The sequence below is a fragment of the Saccopteryx bilineata genome, chromosome 12, assembly GCF_036850765.1.
Source record: "Saccopteryx bilineata isolate mSacBil1 chromosome 12, mSacBil1_pri_phased_curated, whole genome shotgun sequence".
NCBI classification, from domain to species: Eukaryota; Metazoa; Chordata; class Mammalia; order Chiroptera; family Emballonuridae; genus Saccopteryx; species Saccopteryx bilineata.
In genome coordinates this window covers 13,673,965-13,696,132 of record NC_089501.1, presented here as the reverse complement: position 1 = coordinate 13,696,132, position 22,168 = coordinate 13,673,965, and the positions used below count along the sequence as shown (strand labels likewise).

General features: G+C 35.4%; 1 protein-coding gene across 1 annotated transcript in view; it reads right to left on the bottom strand.

Annotated features, from left to right (window-relative positions):
- The window catches only part of RFX6 (regulatory factor X6), a 62,635-nt gene that overhangs the window by 13,404 nt on the left and 27,063 nt on the right, over positions 1-22,168 (bottom strand). The window contains exons 7-10 of the mRNA XM_066248384.1: positions 7,868-7,975; positions 3,996-4,073; positions 3,770-3,883; positions 1,222-1,271 (exon numbers count right to left, since the gene is read on the bottom strand). Of these exons, the coding sequence (XP_066104481.1) occupies positions 1,222-1,271; positions 3,770-3,883; positions 3,996-4,073; positions 7,868-7,975 (350 nt within the window). The remainder of the gene's footprint in view (positions 1-1,221; positions 1,272-3,769; positions 3,884-3,995; positions 4,074-7,867; positions 7,976-22,168) is intronic.

Here is a 22,168-nt window from a genome sequence, read left to right as displayed (position 1 = left end):
ATCTATCCGACTATTTAAAAAGATGTTGATCTCTCTTGTTGATATGAAAAGATTTGCACAGTATACTGCCATAGCATGTATACTATGGTTTCACTTTTTAAAATGTATATATTTACAGTTATTCCTAGAAAACAGTCTGTAATACAATAACTAAGACATTAAGAATGTGGTGAGATTATGAGTGATTTTTTTTAAATGTAATCATGCATGCTTTTTGTTCTCCATAATGAACTTGAATTACTTGCAATCTTAAGAAATATAGATAGTTTCTTTCAGGCTTAGTTTGGGAGCCAAGTGAAATTATTTATTCAGTCTCAAATTCCCTGTTGTGTTCATTAAATGTCAGCCGTTATTATTAGTCACATGGCTGGAAGCCAAGTAAGCACAGCCATTCCGCTGTGATATGGAAGTGTTAAGGGGACCTAATTCACAGAACAAATAAGATGTTTAAGTATTGAAAACTGATATTTAAAAAAACTATTGACCAGGCCAATATCAACTATTATATAAATAAATAAAGGAATCTATATGAAAAGGTAATTTAAAAACAAAATTTGTTTATCAATCAGCATGTATTTATTGAGCAACAACTATGTCCGGCTCTACATGTATTTGTGCCCCAAAAATACTAAAATAAATTTTATTATTTAATTTGAATTTATTTCCAAAGAAAAATTTGGCTTTTTTTTTTAAGGTTCTTTTGGTTCTCACATTGGAAAGGCTTTGTGAAAAATCTTCAGATACCTTTTCAGTAAACTATTTGAGATCGTATTCCTTTGTCTTAAACAAAGGGGGCAATAATTCTATTATGCTATTCCTGAGTTTCCAATTTAGAATACAGCTCATAATAAAGATAATATAATTTTCCTTATATTTTTTATTATAGTGGTTATTTTCTGTCAGTTATCCCCATCCATCTTTCTCTACCCAGTTTTCCATTAAAAAACTTTCTCAGTGCCTTGAAGGTCAACACACTTAAATACTTATTTTTCACTTGGAAAGCTCTCAAATTAAAGGAATTTTAGGATTGTTTCATCAATTTTGTTTATTGAGGTTCAAATATATATAAAGATTGAGGCACATATCTTCTAACTAAAAAGATAAGAACAGAAAAATTATCTTGATAAATAAATGAATTTCTACTTAATGTATTCCTTTAATATAATGTATAATGTTAAGCCTTATACTAAGAAAATATCATATTTTATTGACTGAACGTACCTTTCAGGCATTTCTTGCATTGTTGCAGGAATGAGTACATCTGTAAGAACCTTAATCAAAGCAAAAGATAGTTAACACAAATACTTAACATTTCTATAGAAAGATACATTATTTTTCTTTTTTCTTTTTCTTTTTTTTTCTTTTTTTTCCCCATTTTTTTCTGAAGCTGGAAACAGGGAGAGACAGTCAGACAGACTCCCGCATGCGCCCGACCGGGATCCACCCGGCACGCCCACCAGGGGCGACGCTCTGCCCACCAGGGGGCGATGCTCTGCCCATCCTGGGCGTCGCCATGTTGCGACCAGAGCCACTCTAGCGCCTGAGGCAGAGGCCACAGAGCCATCCCCAGCGCCCGGGCCATCTTTGCTCCAATGGAGCCTTGGCTGCGGGAGGGGAAGAGAGAGACAGAGAGGAAAGTGCGGCGGAGGGGTGGAGAAGCAAATGGGCGCTTCTCCTGTGTGTGCCCTGGCCGGGAATCGAACCTGGGTCCTCCGCACGCTAGGCCAACGCTCTACCGCTGAGCCAACCGGCCAGGGCAGATACATTATTTTTCAATCACTTTTATTTATAACTTTCAAGAGAATAACATGGTAACTCATTTCTGAAAGTTATACTTTTATCTCTTAAATGAATGTATGTATGAAGTGTGTGTTTGTGTGTGTGTGTGTGTGTGTGTGTGTGTGTGAAGAGGCAGGGGGAGGGAAAGATCTAAAAAAATTGTAATTACTAAGTTAAGCAGATGGCACTAACCTGCCAAATACAAAGATTTAATTATAAAAACAGAGTACTGTAAAGAAACAACTAGACTGAACCTTAAACATAGATGAAATGCAAAGTAGTAGAAAGAAGAAATTACAATAGATAATGCTGACTGATTTCAGCTAAGGCAAAACTATGAAGAATAAAGGAGGTTGGAAACCAGATAGCATAGAAGCAGTGCAGGTCCTCTAGGCTAGCAAAGTACCTTACTGGGCCAGCGTGGGGAAGAGGGCCAAGAGGTCTGCAGGAGAAGATATTCCAAAATGTGGGTAGACACTAATATGCCTGTGTAGCCAACCAGCAAAACACACACATATTTCATGTGTATGAGACAGTAAAACGAGACAGCACTGTCTATGCTCAGTATGTTAATTTTTAATGGATTGGCCTTGTAATAATAATAATGTACTGTTTCAGGGACTAAAAAATGAGGCCACTCCCTAAAGGGGAATGAAAATCTGGCAGAAGCTCATCTGACTGCTCCATTCACAGTACTCATGGTGCTTCTTCTGTGAAGAAGAGAAACTTAGTTTATTTAAAGGTACTTAAAGTCAGACTTTTGTGTTGGACTCAAAGAAATAAGCCAGGGGAAAAGGCTTAAAGGATTTCTTGGAGGCAGTGAGTGACAGTCCTAACGGCTTTATCTTGACTGTGGTCAACGCTTGTGCATGAGTGTGGGTTCTTTATTTCGGCGCACTCTTAGAGCTACTCTTTTCCCTTCCCTGAGCTCTCTCAGGTCTTAAATACTGCAGACAATCAGTGCAAACTAAATCCATTCCCTCTAATGATACTTTTATTCAGCTCCCCAAACTGAAACAATCCTCACTCTCCTTGTCCTTCTTTAACTTGAACTAATGGTAGAGAATCCCTGCGCTTCCTCCTCTATTTTCTTGCCCTGTGACAAGGAAGAGCAGAATAGAGGGTGAAATTAGGGGTTCCCCCACTCAGCACCAAGCCTGCCTGTCAGTCCTTGGATGCAAAGTGGCTTGTGGACTGAGTCTATTTAGCTTCTGCTTCATTTCACTGCAACTAACTTGGAAGGATTTTATTTCCTTAACGCTTAATGCTTAACAAGGCGCTGTCTTGGGTTTTCTTGCTAACTCAGATTGTTTTTAAAAGGGAAGCTTTTCTTCCATCTTATGACGATTTAACAGGTAAGTGTAGGCAAATGCACTTTAAAGTACCCAGATTTCAATATAGTCTTCTCCCTCGCTTGGACCTCGTTGCTCCTTAACTACAGAACAAACTGGCCGGGAACTAGTCTTTCTCCTTCTTGCTATATGTTTGGCGAGACCAATCAGCTCATCTTCTCTGTCCACGATGTCTTCATGATCCTTCTGTAGATACTTGGGGACTCTTATTTGGTTTGAGAGTAGAAATGACATTACACATTAAAGCTAGAGATTTTCAAGATTTTCAAGTTATTAATCCTGTGAGAGTGCTTAATTCTGCTTTTCCCCAAAACACTGATTTTGTGAAAGAAAATATTGTTATTTAATCTGAAAGCACCTTGAACAGCTAATAAAAATTAACTGTTCATGTATCACTATGCCACATTTAGAATTATTGCTAGTTATAAACAAATGTTTTACTTGTAAATTTACATTAAAATGCATACACTATCAAACATGCACTATTAAACAGCTTGCTTTCTCACCAGAAAAAAATAATTAATCCTGTTTCTCCAGCCAGAAATAACAAATTTATTTAAAATAGATTGCAAAAATTTAGATACAATGCTCTTAAAAGAAATACACAGTTCATGTTTAAGAGAGCCCAAAGAGCTTACCTTATAAAGGATTGAGTCACAAACACAGAAAATGTCGATGATAACGGGGTTTTCAAGCAGGGGAAGAAGATGATCAGGCATCCCTTGCCAAAAATGTAATAAGAAATGCTGGATCTAGTTGTAAAGCAAAGATTTTGTACATTAAGATTTTTTTCTTCAACTCATATAAAGGACAGGACATGAACGTATTTATAGTGTGGTAGCAAGGATTTTTTGTCAGTCTTACCTCTTCAAAGTTCCCATTAATTGCATTGTCCAGGATGCACTGGCAGTGAGTTTTGTACATCATTATGAGGGTGTCAACCTGTAAGCAAGAGGAGGCTTAACCACAGCACCCTTTCAGCACTGCCTTCCGTTGTTCATGCGTTCATTTTTATCATTTATTCAACACACATTTATTAAGCTTCTGTCATATTCCAGGCATTGAGCTCAATGGTGAGGAACCAAAACTAAAGGAAACATTCTTATTTCAAGGAGCTTTCTGCCTTGTGCAGGGAGAAAGGCAAGTGTCGTGTAATTATAGTACAGTACCATAAGACAATGATAAAGGTGATATAAGCCAAAGCAACATTGTGATTTTCTGCTTACTAAGAAAATTAACTATGACTGGAGAAGTAAGTGTAAAATGGTAAAATATACATACTCTTCAAATTTAACTTTTATTAAGTGGATGCTTGGGCATTGTGGTATAGTGGTTTCCTATTTCAGTTTTAGAGTCAGTTAAACTTGAGCACTCAACTCCACTGAACGTTGTACCACGTGTGACTTTGACCACATTTCTGTCTCTGAACTTCAGGCTTTTTGTTTTTACGTAGAGTAGTAATCATATATTACTTATGGTGTTAAGATTAAATAAGATGTGATGCATATAAAACTGTGCTTGGTACACTGTAACACTTACTAAATATTACCTAAAATTAGTAAAATATCAAATGACTTCTTTACCCCAAAAATGTTTGGACATTGAGTATCTATTATGAAAAGCCTCTATTTCCATGTTACCACAGATATTTGTATTGCATAAAGTTTTAAGCATATTCTAAAATTTAGAATAGATTTGAAGTAAATAATATTCTAGCAACTTACCAATATTCAAACTCAAAACTATTTTATGTTAGAACTGTCCTTACCTGTTACCAGTTAGGAGGTTTATGTAAACAAGACCATGTATTGGAGGTTAAAGGTGTGAGTTTTGCCCATAAACAACCTAGATATGAATGTCAGTTCTAATCTGTCACTTACTATGTGACATTAGACAAGCTACTTAACATTTGTGTAGTTTAATTTCCTCATCTGTAAAATGGAGATAACAACAACAATAAAAATCTAACAAGGTTGTCATGAGGACTAAATGAATTAACATATTTAGTAAAGTGGTTAGAGTAATCCATAATACATGTTAAGAAATTGACTGGTACTAGCTATTTTTATCCCATAGTATCTAAGGTGGTGACAGTGATGGTTATTTCCTTTCTAATCTTTTTTCTCTCTAATCTTTATCCCTGCAGCCCAATGACAGCACCCATTTTGAGGGTTTAGCTCAAACTGTATAGTGATAATATCCAAAATACCAGTCTCCCTCCAAGAAGGTATGCTGATTATAGGACACATGATCAGGATATGTCACCATTAATGCAACTGATGCATGTGCTATACCTTGGCAATGATATTTTAGTTTTAAAGGAGTCATAAAAGATAGAAGAGAATTCATAACTGATGTCAAAAATTAACCCTTTGAGACCTGCAACCTGTTAAAATACAAATAAGTTTTGATGTTTGCAAGTATTTTCATTTATTTGTGCCAAATTTATTCTTTTATACATAAATCATCAAAAAAATTTAATCTTCTTATTGGTACTTAATTTGTTTATTTTATAATTACATAGTCTTAGAACAATAAATTTTTATTATATTATACTTTGTATTCTTTATAAACATAATTTCGCTCCATTTTCTAAGAAGAGACATCACATTATAGATGGCAGGAGCAGAAACAAGAGACTGACTTTATCTCCAGTAAATTCAGTTGGCATGCAGTGGGGGTCGGGGCGGGGGGCAACTGCTTTGAGTCACAGTATGATGAGGCAGAAGTCAGGCCCCTCAGCTTCAGCTAACACCCCTCACTGGAGTTAACTTCTCACGAGCAGTTTCTATCCTTTCTGCTCAAGAAAGCAGGTGCTTGGTGTCAGCTCAATCCTTCCTTCTTTCCAGGAACGGTCAAGTTATCTGGGGAACTTGGCTACTGGCTAAGAAGGTGAAAGGCGAGGCCCAGGACTCTTAAGGAATAAAATGAGTCTAGTTTCTCTTGCTCATGATGGAGAGAGATAATAATGAACTTAGGAACCGGAAGATATATCAGCACTTCGATTCGTGAGTAAGAAATGATCTGCAGACCAGTCTTTCAAGTTGACAGGTCAGGAATCCTTGGAGGCTAACAGAGAAACTGAACTAAACTATTGGAACATTCCCTCCCCCATTTCCTGTGTTGCTCTCTCCATGCCCCTCACGCTCACCGGGTATATTTACACGGTAAGCATCTTGATGATACGTTTGCATGTAAGCAGTCATCTCCACAAAGGTACTCAACCATACCTTCCCCCAAAAAGCTGTGCTCCCTGAAGTGTCACTGATTTACACAGGTTTTCCCACAAACTGCCACATGTTAACATTTTCTGGAGGTATCTCTAATCTGAAGTCATGATATCACACATTAGATCTATAAAGTAAAAAGAAACAAAATGGTACATGTGCCATGAGAGAGAACAGTAGAAAATGGACATTCTTCAGAAACTTGACTGGAAATGGCATTTGAGAATAACCTTCAATATTCTATCTGTTCTTAACTGGGACAGTATAGGTGCCATCACAATGAACCCTGGAAGTTACTGTGCATATCTGCCTATCTAGCAATAGATTGATTTTTTTAAATCAATGTGTTAGTTTATTTCTGGTTTCTATAGAAAATCCATTATTAAAGTAATATAACTGAACATTAGTTCATCATAATCCTCTCTCACTGCACCTTTGAAATATGACCTGACAATACACAATCACAGGTGTTGTCTTCAAATGCTAATAAAAAATAAACTCTAGTTTTTTTTTAATGTAGAATTTATGTCCTAGTTTAGTAATGGATCCTGTTATTATTCAGCTAGTAGGTATACAAAAATGACTCTAGAATTTCAGAATTAGACAATTCAGCAATACATTTTATTACATAAGCACTAAAAAATCTCATTGAAGATTATTTATAAACTGAACCCTATGAAAATTTTTTCTTCCCTAACTTTCAAAAAGTTTGCAAATGTGGGAGCACTAAGAATTTTAGAATCAAAAAGAAGGTGTATGATCATCTAGTGCAGTGGTCCCCAACCCTCAGGCAGTGGACCGGTACCGGTCCGTGGGCTATTTGGTACCGATCTGCAGAGAAAGAATAAATAACTTACATTGTTTCTGTTTTATTTATATTTAAGTCTGAATGATGTTTTATTTTTAAAAAATGACCAGATTCCCTCTGTTACATCCGTCTAAGACTCACTCTTGACGCTTGTCTCGGTTATGTGATACATTTATCCATCCCACCCTAAAGGCCGGTCCATGAAAATATTTTCTGACATTAAACCAGTCCGTGGCCCAAAAAAGGTTGGGGACCACTAATCTAGTGTATATCCTTGCCTTCATCTAGGTACCTTCCCCCAGAGCCAGTACACAGTGTCCGGGAGAAGTGCTTAATGACTATTCACAAAAATTAAATGGTGTTTCTCAAAAACATAAATGTTATGATTTTTTTAAAAACTCCATATGATAGATATACTTCAGTATTTTCTTCCTTGGTACTGAGTTTAAAAAAATAATGTTTAGTCTTGTAAGGTTTATTTTATCAACTCCTGATTATGTACTATCATGGAGATGGTAAATAATTCATTAGATAGTGTTTAATCAATTTTCGTAGACATTTGTCTCTCATACAAATCAGTCAATTATGTTTGATTATGCAGATTTCTGACTGCTTCCTGCAAGTGGCATGAGATTCCTAGCAAAGTGAGATATGGAACCAACATATCAGAAAATCAATAGAGAAGTAGTTTTAATTGATACCTTTTCTTTAGAAATGCATCCTTGGTACACAAGGTGTTGAGCACTGGGGAATTCTGGAAGAAGTGTTCCGGTTTTTGAGCTAAGTGAATATTTACGAGTGAAGCCACCCTATAATTTAGAAAAATGAAGGGAAATAAAGTCATTATGAAAAACAACAATGCTAATCAAATAGAAATTCATAACATTTCATTCTTCTTTATCCTGCAAACCATGAGAAATTAGAAGATTTAGGTAAACTGTTTAAATTGTGTAACTGGATAAACTAGACATGTCAGCAGAATTACTGTTTCTAAACTGTAAATAATTTCATAGGATAAATTTTTATTACTTTGGATTTTAATTTTGAGTATTTTTCAGTTTTCACAACTTTTGAAGATTTTAGTTCACATTTGTTAAGAGCATAAATTTTGAAAGATCTTTTAGAACTACTGAAATTATTTTAACAATGAGAGAATCAAGAAATGAAAATCTAGTTTTGTCACTGATAAATTAAATAAATGAGATAAATTAATGTATTTATTCAGTCTCAGAGACAATTAGCCATAAAATTTTGATTAGAGCCCAAGTCTTCTAATCCCCAAATTAGTACTCTGGATTTTCCCACCTCAACCATCCCCCACGGTAAATTTAGATATTTGTTTTTTTTAATCTCTTGGGGCAAGCACATCTCTATCAGGTTTTAGATTTTAGCCTCCCTAATCTTTAGTTTCAAGTATAGATAAGAAAAGGATTAATCTGATTAAATATTTTTTAATAAAAGAATAAAAATCTACTACATATATAGTTGTCATAAACTGATATACTAACACAGCTGATCCTAATCCACTCTATTTAATCAGCTTTGATAATTTAAGATATGATTCAAAGGTCTCCAATGCTTTCGATTTGTCACTGATGAGCACAAATTACCACTGCATTATCAAAAATGATACTGTTGTCTCTGGCCAGTTGGCTCAGTGGTAGAGCTTCAGCTCAGGGTGTGGAAGTCCCAAGTTCAATTCCTGGCTAGGGCACACAGGAGAAGCATTCATCTGCTTCTCCACCCCCCTCTCCTCTCTCTCTTTTCTCTCTTCCCCTGCCGCAGCCAAGGCTCTATTGGAACAAAGTTAGCCCGGGCCCTGAGGATGGCTCCATGGCCTCTGCTTCAGGCGCTAGAATTGCTCTGGTTGCAATGGAGCAATGCCCCAGATGGGCAGAGCATTGCCCCCTAGTGGGCGTGCCTGGTGGATCCTGGTCAGGAACATGTGGAAGTCTGTCTCTCTGCCTCCCTGCTTTTCACTTTAGAAAAATACAGAAAAAAAGATACTGCTAATAAAAAGGAAAAGAATTAAATGCAAGAAAATAAAGATTTTAATTTTATAGGAAGGAAAACAAGTATTTGCTAAACAGAACAAAAATGCATTTAAGTTCTAATTTTAGAAGAATTTATACCCTTTTATAACTTTTCTCTTGTGTAGAAAATTATGCTTATTCATCTCAAGACATAGTTTGTGAGATGGGAAAAGTGAAACAGAAAAATATAAACAAAAAAAAAAAGACAACACATAGTATTGTATTAAATTAAAGTTAAGGATTGAAAATAGTCTCATTCCCATAAACAAGTAAATTTTAGTAATAAAAAATTTTTCCACAAAGAAAATAAAAACAGGCCTAGAAGATGTAATATGTGGGTTTTATCAATCATTCAGGAAACAAATTATTTCAAACTTAAAAGAATTTTTCAGACAATAGAAAAGAAGGATCATTTTCCAATTCATTGGAGAACATTTATGTCAAAATTAGACATAGAAAAAGAAGAAAAATTTTTAGACCAACATTGCCTATTATTATACTAGAAACAGTACCAAACAAAATATTAGCATATGAAATTTAGCAGTGTTTAAGAATAATCATAGTCAAGTTAAGTTTAAATTCACATTAACTGGGGGGAAAAAAAGAAATACCATATATACATATATTATATAATCATCTCACTTAATGCAAAAAGTTTTGTTTAACAATTCAAGTTTTCACTTGAATCGGACTATTCACTTTCTCTCTCTCTCTCTCACTCCTACCCTCACTCTTCCCTCCTTCTTTGCAAGCTACAAACAGGGAACTCCTTAATCATTCAATAAAGAATATCTGTCAAAAAACTATAATAAATATCATACTGAATGGTAAAATACTATAAATAATCTCTTAAAAATCACAAATAAGATAAAGTTGCCCACTCTCACCTCTTTTAATCAACTCTGTACTACAATTAATAATAAGTAGGGCAGGAAGGCCAAAAAAAGTAATGAAAGATTAAGTATTGAAGAGAAACAAAATCAGCATTATTTTCCACTGATACAGTTGATTATATTGAATAACTAAAGCAAACTACATAAAAAATAGTTACATCAAGGAATACTGTTAATGAAGTTGCTGGATATGAGGTTAATGTAAAAGTCAATTCATTTTTCTTAATTTTATTTAGAAAATTAACTTTAATGGGGTAACATTGATCAATAAGAGTACATAGGTCTCAGGTGAACATTTCCATAGCATTTGAACTGTTGATTATGTTGTATACCCATCACCCAAAGTCAAATAATTTCCTGTCACCTTATATTTGTCCCTCCTTAGACCTTTCCCCCAATATCCTCCCCTCTCCTATTCACTCAAGTCCTGTTCCCCCTTCCCCTCATACCCTTCCTTCTGTAACCACTTCACTTCCATCTATGTCCATAAGTCTCAGTTTTATATCTCACTTATGTGTAAAATCATACAGTTCTTAGCTTTTTCTGATTTACTAACCTCATGGACTTTAGCCATAGAGAACAATTTATGAATTTGACCCCAAAGGCAAGGGAAGTAAAGGTAAAAATAAATGAATGAGACTATATCAAACTAAAAAGCTTCTGTACAGCAAAAGAAACTGACAATAAAACAAATAGACAGCCAGCTAAATGGGAGATGATATTTGCAAACAGCAGCTTTCATAAGGGGTTAATATCCAGAATATATAAAGAACTCACAAAGCTCAGCAACAAACAAGCAAACAATCCAATTAAAAAATGGGCGGAGGACCTGAACAGACAATTCTTCCAAGAGGACATACAAATGGCCAACAGATATATGAAAAGATGTTCATCTTCACTAGCTATCTTAGAAATGCAAATCAAAACTACAATGAAATATCATCTCACACCTGTTAGATTGGCTATTATCAAAAAGATAATAACAAGTGTTGGAGAGGGTGTGCAGAAAAAGGAACCCTCATTCACTGTTGGTGGGAGTGCAAATTAGTAAAACCATTATGGAACAAAGTATGGTGGTTCCTCAAAAAACTAAGAATAGGATTACCATATGACCCAGCAATCCCTCTACTGGGTATCTACCCCAAAAACTAAAAGAAATTTGGTACATAAAGACACAGGCACCCCCATGTTCATTGCAGCATTATTCACAGTGGCCAAAGCCTGGAAACAACCAAAGTTTCCCTTGATAGAGCATTGGATAAAGAAGATGTGGTACATATATACAATGGAATACTACTCAGCCATAAGAAACCATGACATAGTGACATTACAACATGGATAGACCTTGAGAACATTATACTGAGTGAATTCAATTTCTTAAATCAAGGGAAAAACTTTAAGAACATGAAAAAAGAGATACTGTAAAAAATAACAGAAGAGATGACATCAGAGAAATGGCACCGTAAGGAGTGATACCGATAAATCTCCCCAAAAATTCAATGAGATCTTCAACCAGAGACAGAAAAATCTATCCCTGGAGTCTCCAGAAGTTCCACACTAAACGTGAAGGTATGATTGAGCGAAAAATTAACTAAATATATAATCAACCCCAAAGGAAATAAGGAGGAAGAAACATTCCACCTTCCTCATTAACCTGAATAAGGGCTGCTTTCACTGGCAACTGAAAGTATAGGAACTAAGGCGGGCATAGGGTGTGAATAGAACCAGACTGCGGCACAAACGGCCGAACCAGGCTGCGGCACAAACATCCAAGCCAAGGAAAAACTGTGCTTGTGGCAACCCAGTCAACACAAGCTAACGCTTGCGCCAAATCCAGACAAAGAAAGGCACTTGGGACAGCCATCCACCCCGATCTCCTGGTCGGGGCGTGCAGATAGTGGGTGAGAGATTCCTCCTAGAGCCCTGGGAGTGGGTGCCCATGTTCCCGGACAGAGGGGCAGAGTCAGAGGCCTTTGTGTGGGCCAAAAGCAGAATCTCAGGTTTGCCCCTGTGCCTTGAAAAGGCAGCGCCTGGGGAGGGAGCAGGAGCGAAATTCCCTATGCTCGAACTTTTCTGTGCAGACAGGGCACCTCACCCGGAGTGAGAGGTGGCTGGCAGGTATCCTGGTCACTGAATGCAGATAGTGGGCGAGAGATTCCCCCGGGAGTGGGCGCCTATGCTCCCGGACAGAGGGGCAGAGTCAGAGGTCTTTGTGTGGGCCGAAGCCCCTCCTGATTATACTAGCAGCTCTGACTGATTGAGCCTTACCCAGAGCCCTGTGCTGAGTGGGAATAGAGTCGAGATTTGACAGCTCTTTGAGCCTCTTACTCTCCAGGCAGAGGCAGCAGCACCCCCATAGCTGGATCATCAAGCTACTAATTCAGGAAGGAAAGACTAGGAGAGAGGTTCCGGGAATATGGACTCTCTCATTGGTGGAGCCTGCAAATGCTAATGAGCCTCGACTGCCAACAAGACTGAAGCCCAATATATGATATCACCATAGAGACTTATCAACTACAAACCTCTACCTAACCATGCCACAGGGGCAGAACCCGGGGTACAGAGTCACCAATCAGGAAGAGGGAGAGAAAAGAAAAAGCAAGAAGATAAACTCTCAAAATCAAGAATAATCCACAGACTTTATAACCTATTCCATTTTATTATATTTGTTCATTTGTTTCTCTTATCTTCTTGTCTTGATTATTTTCTTCCTCTTCCAATTTGTCATTTAATTCTCTGCTGGTCTTAATCTCTCCTCTCCTTGAACTACACTACCCATTATTGTTACATCTCCCATTATCTTTTCTTTCTTCTTTCTTTCTCTCTATGAGGGTTGCACTCCAAACCCTTAACTCTATCTCTCTCTCTCCTTTTATTCTTTTTTCTTCTTTTTGTGTTTTCCTCTTTCCTTTTTTTTCTCCCTCTATATTAGTTTCTTCTATTCTCCTTTACTTTTCCTCTCATTTAATCCTCAATCATGAACAAATTACTTTATCTGGGACTCAAATTTTTCTTTGTGGCATTTTGGGGTTTTTTTTAATTCGCTTTTTAAACTCACTAGCAGGGTTCTCAACCCTGGCTCTTCATTTTAACTAGTTCTTGCTCCACTAAATACAATAGTAATTTTTAAATTTTTCCCCTTTTTCCTGTTTCCCTCTTATTCCTCTCATCATATCTCTTAGTCAACCATCACCAAAAATCAAATCATTTTATTCTTGACCCAAATTTTTTCCTTTTTTACATTTTGTGGGTCCATACTCCCTTTTTTGCCCCTTTATCACTTCTCTCCAACTCAGGTCCTCCATTATAGGTAGTTTTTCTTCTATTTAGCACAATATAATTCACAGTTCACCACAAGGTTTTTTCAAAAAGGAGGGGAGAGAAGAGGAGAAGAAAAAAAAAGGAGAGGGAGAATAAAAATAATTTATTTATTTATTATTTTTTATTTTTTAACTTCTTATTCTTTATTAATTCTCATTAATACTATCAACAAAACCACCCTCAGATGCCATTAAGGAAAAAGAAATAGAATATCATGGATACAAAAGACAGAGAGGTAGCATAGAGAGTTGAGAAAAAATCTATGGAGAAAAAATTTAATATATTGGAAACCATGGAGCTGAATGATGGAGAATTTAAAATAGAAATCCAAAAAATACACAGAGATATACAAGAAAACACAGAAAGCAATTTAGGGAGCTCAGAAAACAACTCAATGAACACAAAGAATATATTACCAAGGAAATTAAAACTATAAATATAAATCAAACCGAGATGAAAAACTCAATTTACGAGGTGAAAAACGAGGTAACAAGCTTAGCTAATAGAACAGGCGAGATAGAAGGTAGGATTAGTGAAATAGAAGACAAGCAACTTGAAGCACAACAGAAAGAAGAAGAAAGAGACTGAAAAATTTTAAAAAAATGAGAAAGCCCTACAGGAATTGTCTGACTCCATCAAAAAGAATAACATAAGAATAATAGGTATATCAGAGGGAGAAGAGAGAGAAAATGGAATGGAGAACATACTCAAACAAATAATAGATGAGAACTTCCCAAGCCTGTGGAAAGAACTAAAGCCTCAAATTTAAGAAGCAAACAGAACTCTGAGTTTTCTTAACCCCAACAAACCTACTCCAAGGCACATCATAAAGAAATTGGCACAAACCAACAACAAAGAAAAAATTCTCAAGGCAGCCAGGGAAAAGAAGAATACAACATATAAAGGAAGGCCCATTAGATTATCATCAGATTTCTCAACAGAAACTCTACAAGCTAGAAGAGAGTGGACCCAATATTTAAAGTCCTGAAAGAGAGGAACTTTCAGCCAAGAATACTATACTCACCAAAGCTATCGTTCAAATATGAAGGAGAAATAAAAACATTCACAGATACAGAAAAGATGAGGGAATTTATCATCAGAAAACCCCACTCCAGGAATTACTAAAGGGGGTTTTCCAACCAGATAAAAAGAACAAAACAAAACAAAACCACTAGTAAAAGCTCCACCAAGAACACAATAAAACCAAATTTAAACTGTGACAACAACAAAAAAAAGGGGGGGGAGAAGACGGAGATTAACAGTAGCAAAGGACGATGGAGTGCAAAAGTACTCACAAGATAGTGCACTACAATGAACAGGGTAGGAACACTTTTCATTACTTAAAGGTAACCACCATTGAAAAAACCACCACAGAAGCACATGATTTAAAAAAGATAGCAACAGAGGAAAGATGTATGTAATATAACCAAACAAAAACAAAAGATAGAAAAACAAAAGAGAAGAATCAAACAAGACACAAAACTAACAGAAAGCAATGTATAAAATGGCAATAGGGAACTCACAAGTGTCAATAATTATACTAAATGTAAACGGATTAAACTCTACAATAAAAAGGCACAGAGTAGCAGAATGGATTAAAAAAGAAAATCCAACTGTATTTCTTGCCTACAAGAAACTCATCTAAGCAACAAGGATAAAAACACATTCAAAATAAAAGGTTGGAAAGCAATACTCCAAGCACATAACATCCAAAAAAAAGCAGGTGTAGCAATACTCATATCTGATCATGCTGACAGCAAAAGTACTCAGAGACAAAAATGGCCATTTCATAATGGCTAAGGGGACGCTGAATCAAGAAGACATAACAATTCTTAATATGTATGCACCAAACCAAGGAGCACCAAAGTATATAAGACAGCTACTTATTGACCTTAAAACAAAAACTGACAAAAATACAATCATACTTGGAGACCTCAATACACCACTGACAGCTCTAGATCGGTCATCCAAACAGAGAATCAATAAAGATATATTGGCCTTAAACAAAACACTAGAGCACCTGGATATGATAGACATCTACAGGACATTTCATCCCAAAATGACAGAGTATACATTTTTCTCAAGTGTACATGGATCATTCTCAAGAATGGAACATATGTTGGGCCACAAAAACAACATCATCAAATTTGGAAAAATCGAAGTTGTACCAAGCATATTTTCTTATCATAAAGCCTTAAAACTAAAATTCAACTGCAAAAAAGAGGGGAAAATCCCACAAAAATGTGGAAACTAAAGAACATACTTTTAAAAAATGAATGGGTCAAAGAAGAAATAAGCACAGAGATCAGAAGATATATACAGACAAATGAAAATGACAATACGAGATATCAGAATCTATGGGATGCAGCAAAAGCAGTGATAAGAGGGAAGTTCATATCACTTCAGGCCTATATGAACAAACAAGAGAGAGCCCAAGTAACCACTTAATTCACACCTTAAGGAACTGGAAAAAGAAGAACAAAGACAACCCAAAACCAGCCGAAGGAAGGAGATAATAAAAATCAGAGCAGAAATAAATGAAATAGAGAACAGAAAAACTATAGAAAAAATTAATAGAACAAGGAGCTGGTCCTTTGAAAAGATCAACAAAATTGACAAACCCTTGGCAAGACTTACCAAGAAAAAAGGAGAAAGAACTCATATAAACAAAATCCAAAATGAAAGAGGAGAAATCACCACAGCCATCATAGATATACAAAGAATTATTGTAGAATACTATGAAAAACTTTATGCCACTAAATTCAACAATTTAGAAGAAATGGATAAATTCCTAGAACAATACAACCTTCCTAGACTGAGTCATAAAGAAGCATAAAGCCTAAACAGACCAATTAGTAGGGAAGAAATAGAAAAAACTATTAAAAAACCTTCCCCAAAATAAAAGTCCAGGCCCAGATGGTTATACTAGCGAATTCTATCAAACAATAAAGAAGACTTGGTTCCTATTCTACTCAAAGTCTTCCAAAAAATTGAAGAAAAAGCAATACTTCCAAACACATTTTATGAGGCCAACATAACCCTCATACCGAAACCAGGCAAGGACAGCACAAAAAAAGAAAACTACAGACCAATATCTCTAATGAATACAGATGCTAAAATACTAAACAAAATACTAGCAAATCGAATACAACATATTAAAAAAATAATACATCACGATCAAGTGGGATTCATCCCAGAAACTCAAGGATGGTTCAACATATGTAAAACGGTTAACGTAATACACCATATCAACAAAACAAAGAACAAAAACCACATGATCTTATCAATAGATGTAGAAGAGGCATTCGATAAAATACACACAATTTTATGTTTAAGACTCTCAACAAAATGGGTATAGAAGGAAAATATCTCAACATGATAAAGGCCATATATGATAAACCATCAGCTAACATCATATTAAATGGCACAAAACTGAAGGCTTTCCCCCTTAAATCAGGAACAAGACAGGGTTGTCTACTTTCTCCACTTTTATTTAATTGTGGTGCTAGAGGTTCTAGCCAGAGCAATCAGACAAGACAAAGAAATAAAAGGCATCCATATCGAAAAAGAAGAAGTAAAGGTATCACTTTTTGCAGATGATATGATCCTATACATCAAAAACCCCAAAGAATCCACAAAAAGACTACTAGAAACAATAAGCCAATACAGTAAGGTTGCAGGATACAAAATTAACATACAAAAGTCCATAGCCTTTCTATATGCCAACAATGAAACACTTGAGAAAGAACTCAAAAAAATAATCCCCTTCATGATTGCAACAAAAAAATAAAATAAAATACCTAGGAATAAACATAACAAAGAATGTAAAGGACTTATATAATGAAAACTACAAACCATTGTTAAGGGAAATCGAAAAAGATACAATGAAATGGAAGAATATTCTTTTTTCTTGGATAGGAAGAATAAATATAATTAAGATGGCCATATTACCCAAAGCAATATACAAATTTAATGCAATTCCCATCAAAATTCCAATGACATTTTTTAAAGAAATGGAACAAAAAATCATCAGATTTATATGGAACTATAAAAAACCCCGAATAGCCAAAGCAATCCTAAAGAAAAAGAACGAAGCTGGGGGCATTACAATACCTGACTTCAAATTATATTATAGAGCCACGACAATCAAAACAGCATGATATTGGCAGAAAAACAGACACTCAGACCAATGGAATGGAATAGAAAGTCCAGAAATAAAACCACATATATATGATCAAATAATTTTTGATAAAGAGGCCAATAACACACAATGGAGAAAAGAAAGCCTCTTCAGCAAATGGTGCTGGGAAAACTGGAAAGCCACATGCAAAAGAATGAAACTCAACTACAGTTTGTTCCCTTGTACTACAATTAATTCAAAATGGATCAAAGACCTAAATATAAGACCTGAAACAATAAAGTACAGAGAAGAAGACATAGGTTCTAAACTCATGGACCTGGGTTTTAAAGAGTATTTTATGAATTTGACTCCAAAGGCAAGAGAAGTGAAGGCAAAAACAAATGAATGGGACTACATCAGACTAAGAAGTTTTTGCTCAGCAAGAGAAACTGACAACAAAATAAACAGACAGCCAACTAAATGGGAAATGATATTTTCAAACAACAGCTCATAGATAAGGGCCTAATATCCAAAATATACAAAGAACTCATAAAATTCAACAACAAATAAACAAACAATCCAATAAAAAAATGAGAAGAGGACATGAACAGACACTTCTCTCAGGAAGAAATACAAATGGCCAACAGATATATGAAAAGATGTTCATCTTCATTAGTTATTAGAGAAATGCAAATCAAAACTGCAATGAGATACCACCTCACACCTGTTAGATTAGCTATTATTAACAAGACAGGTAATAGCAAATGTTGGAGAGGCTGTGGAGAAAAAGGAACCGTCATTCACTGCTGGTGGCAATGTAAAGTAGTACAACCATTATGAAAGAAAGTATGGTGGTTTCTCAAAAAACTGAAAATAGAACTACCTTATGACCCAGCAATCCCTCTACTGTGTATATACCCCAAAAACTCAGAAACATTGATACATAAAGACACATGCAGCCCCATGTTCATTGCAGCATTGTTCACAGTGGCCAAGACATGGAAACAACCAAAAAGCCCTTCAATAGAAGACTGGATAAAGAAGATGTGGCACATATACACTATGGAATACTACTCAGCCATAAGAAATGATGACATCGGATCATTTACAACAAAATGGTGGGATCTTGATAACATTATATGAAGTGAAATAAGTAAATCAGAAAAAAACAAGAACTGTATTATTCCATACGTAGGTGGAACATAAAAATGAGACTAGGAGACATTGATAAGAGTGTGATGGTTGGGGGGAAGGGAGAGGAAAAGGGGGAGGGGGAGGGGAACAAAGAAAACTAGATAGAAGGTGACCGAGGACAATCTTACTTTGGGTGATAGGTATGCAACAATTGATTGACAAGATAACCTGGACATATTTTCTTTGAACATATGTACCCTGCTTTATTGATGTCACCCTAGTAAAATTAATTAAAAAAAATAAATAAAAATAACAGAAGATTCCTAAGAATTCTAATGAAAGAAGTGAAAAACATTTTTAAGAAAATGACTAAGTTTTATCAAAAGTTATGAAAGAAATAATGAATAAAAATGTTCAATATTGTAAAAATGCAGTTTAACACAAACTGATCAATGTCTTCAATGCAGGTCCAATCAAATGTCATCAAGATTTTCTGTGAAATATAACAAGTTAATTTTAAAATATGTTTGGATATACAAAATAAAAATAAAAAGCAAGAACAGACACATACTCCTGTAGAATAAAACCTGGCAAGAAAATCTGCCTACCATATATGAAGCTGTATACAAAGCTAAAGCTTTGTATAAATAAAACAGTGATATTGGCATAGGGATAGGCTAAGAAAAACACTGAAATAAAAAAATTGCTGAGAAATGGTCCATGAATACATGATAAAATTGGTATTGTAGATTACCAAGGATAAAAATGACTTCCTATCTCATATTACACTAAAAAACCCATTATAGGAGGAGGATTCTGGGAAGATGGTGGAAAAAAAAGTGCCAGGAATATGTCTCCCCACCAAGACAACAATGGCACTGACAGGAGCAGTTTGATGTGACTATTTTGAAACTCTCGCATTCACTGAAGATTCCCAAGCCAAGGCTTGAAGCATAAATTGCAATTAATTTAGGTCATTTCAGTTCTTATCCCAGCAGTTGCTACCATGCTCCACACCTAGCCCTGGAGCAGGCAGTGCACAAGTTGCAGTTGCAGCTTGTTCACAGCTCATCAAAGACAGGGTAATAAAAATCTTACACCCAAATATCAGGAATCTGTGTTTTGATCACTCATTGCTTCTCATCATGGAGGTGCAAACACAGAGGCAGACAAGTATTATATTTTTGCATGTTCCCTGCCCCCTTGCACCAGTTAAAATGACTTCTAGGCAATTTAGTGGGTCAGTGCCTCTTTCTTCCCTTCATTTTTTTCTCCTCTTTTGAAAAGAAGATATTAAAGACTGGAATATACAAAAGCAACTGCAATTATGGGAGAAATTAGAAAGTCTACAAGGAAAAGTGCAGGCTAGGAAAAGACCTGAGAAGACCTAATAGACCTCAGGCTGATCTTGGTATGGAGATAGCCTACAACAACAAGATAGCCTACAACAGAACAAGAAAGCAACTCCGGGGAAGAGGAGAAATCTGATTTGCAGAATTACCGCATTACTAGTCAAATGTTGTTTTTAACAAAAAGTCACAAGGCATAAAAAGAAATAAGAAAGTATAGCTCATTCAAAGGAAAAAAATAAACCAAACAAACTATCACTAAGAAAGACCATATGGCAGATCAACTAGGCAAAATCTTTAAAACAGCTGTCTTAGAGATGTTTGAAAAACTAAAGGAAGATGTGAAGAAAGTAAAATGATGCATGAACAAATTTGAAATACCAGTAAAGAGATAGAAAACCTAGCCTGACCAGGCGGTGGCACAGTGGTTGGAGTGTTAGACTGGGATGCGGAGGACACAGGTTCGAAACCCCGAGGTCGCCAGCTTGTACACTGGCTCATCTGGCTTCAGCAAGGCTCACCAGCTTGAGCCCAAGGTCGCTGGCTTGAGCAAGGGGTCACTCACTCTGCTGTAGCCCTTCAGTCAAGGCACATTTGAGAAAGCAATTAATGAACAACTAAGGTGATGCAACAAAGAATTGATGCTTCTCATTTCTCCCCCTTCCTGTCTGTCTGTCCCTATCTATCCCTCTCTCTGTCTCTATCTCTGTCACAAAAAAGAGAGATAGAAAACCGAAAGGGAAACCAAAAAGAAATTCTAGAGCTGAAAAGTAGAGTAATTCAAATGAAAAAATGTATTGGAGGGATTAAAAGGCAGATTTGAGTTGGCAGAATAATCAGTGAGCTAGAAGAACAATTGAAATTATCAAGTCAGAGAAACAGAAAAAATAATTGAAGAAAAGTAAACAGAATCCATAGGCTCTGTGGGATACAAGCAGATAAACATACACATTGTGTGTTAGAACAAATTCAGCAAAGTTGCAGGATACAAACCAACACACAAAAATCAGTTGAATTTCTTTACACTAACAATAAACAATATAAAAGAGTTTAAGAAAACAATTCTATTTATAATTACATCAAGAACAATGAAATACTTAGTCATAAACTTATCCAATGAGGTAAAAGACATGTACTAAAAAACTATAAAATATTGGAAAACAAAAGTAGAGAAGATACAAAAAACAGAACAATATCTTATGCTTACAAATTGAAAGATTGAATAATGTGGAGATGTCAATACTAATAAAAGTAACCCACAGATTTAATGCAATCCCTATCAATAACTCAATGACAATTTTTGCATATAGAAAAATTTATGCTATAATTCATATGGAAACTCAAGGGACCCAAAATAGCCAAAACAATCTTAAAAGAGAAGAACAAAATTGAAGCATCACACTTTCTGATTTCAAAACCTACTACAATATAACAGTGGTAATGGCATAAAGAAAAACAAATAGATGAACAAAACAGTATAGAGAGCCCAGAAATAAACCCTCAAATATACAGTTAAATGCATTTCACCAACAGTATCAAGAATATTCAAAGAGAAAGAATATTATTTTCAACAAATGGCACTAGGAAAACTGGATAGTCACATGTAAAAGATTGAATATAGATCTTTGCCTAACACCACATGCCAAAATTCACCAAATTAATCAAAGACCTGACTATAAGACCAAAAATTATAAAACTTTTAGAAGAAAACATAGGACAAAAACTCACAGAATTGAATTTAACAATAATTTGTTGGATATGACATGAAAGGAACAGACAACAAAAGGTAAATAGACAAATTAGACTTCATAAAAACTTTAAGCTTTTCTGCATCAAAGGACACTATCAACAGAGTGAAAAGATAATTGAGGAAATGGAAGAAGATATTTAGAAATCACATTTAATAAGGAATTAATATACTGAATATATAGAGAATTCCTAAAATTTAACAAAAAGCAAACAACCTAATTCAAAAGTCAGCAAAGGACTTGACTAGACATTTCTCCAAAAAATATATATCAGTAGTCAATAAACACTTTGCTGATGATAAAATAAGATAAAAATATTAAGACTCTTTTAAAAAAAGTCAATAAGTACATAAAAAAATATTTAATATTACTTATAATTAGGGAAATGCAAATCAAAACCGCAA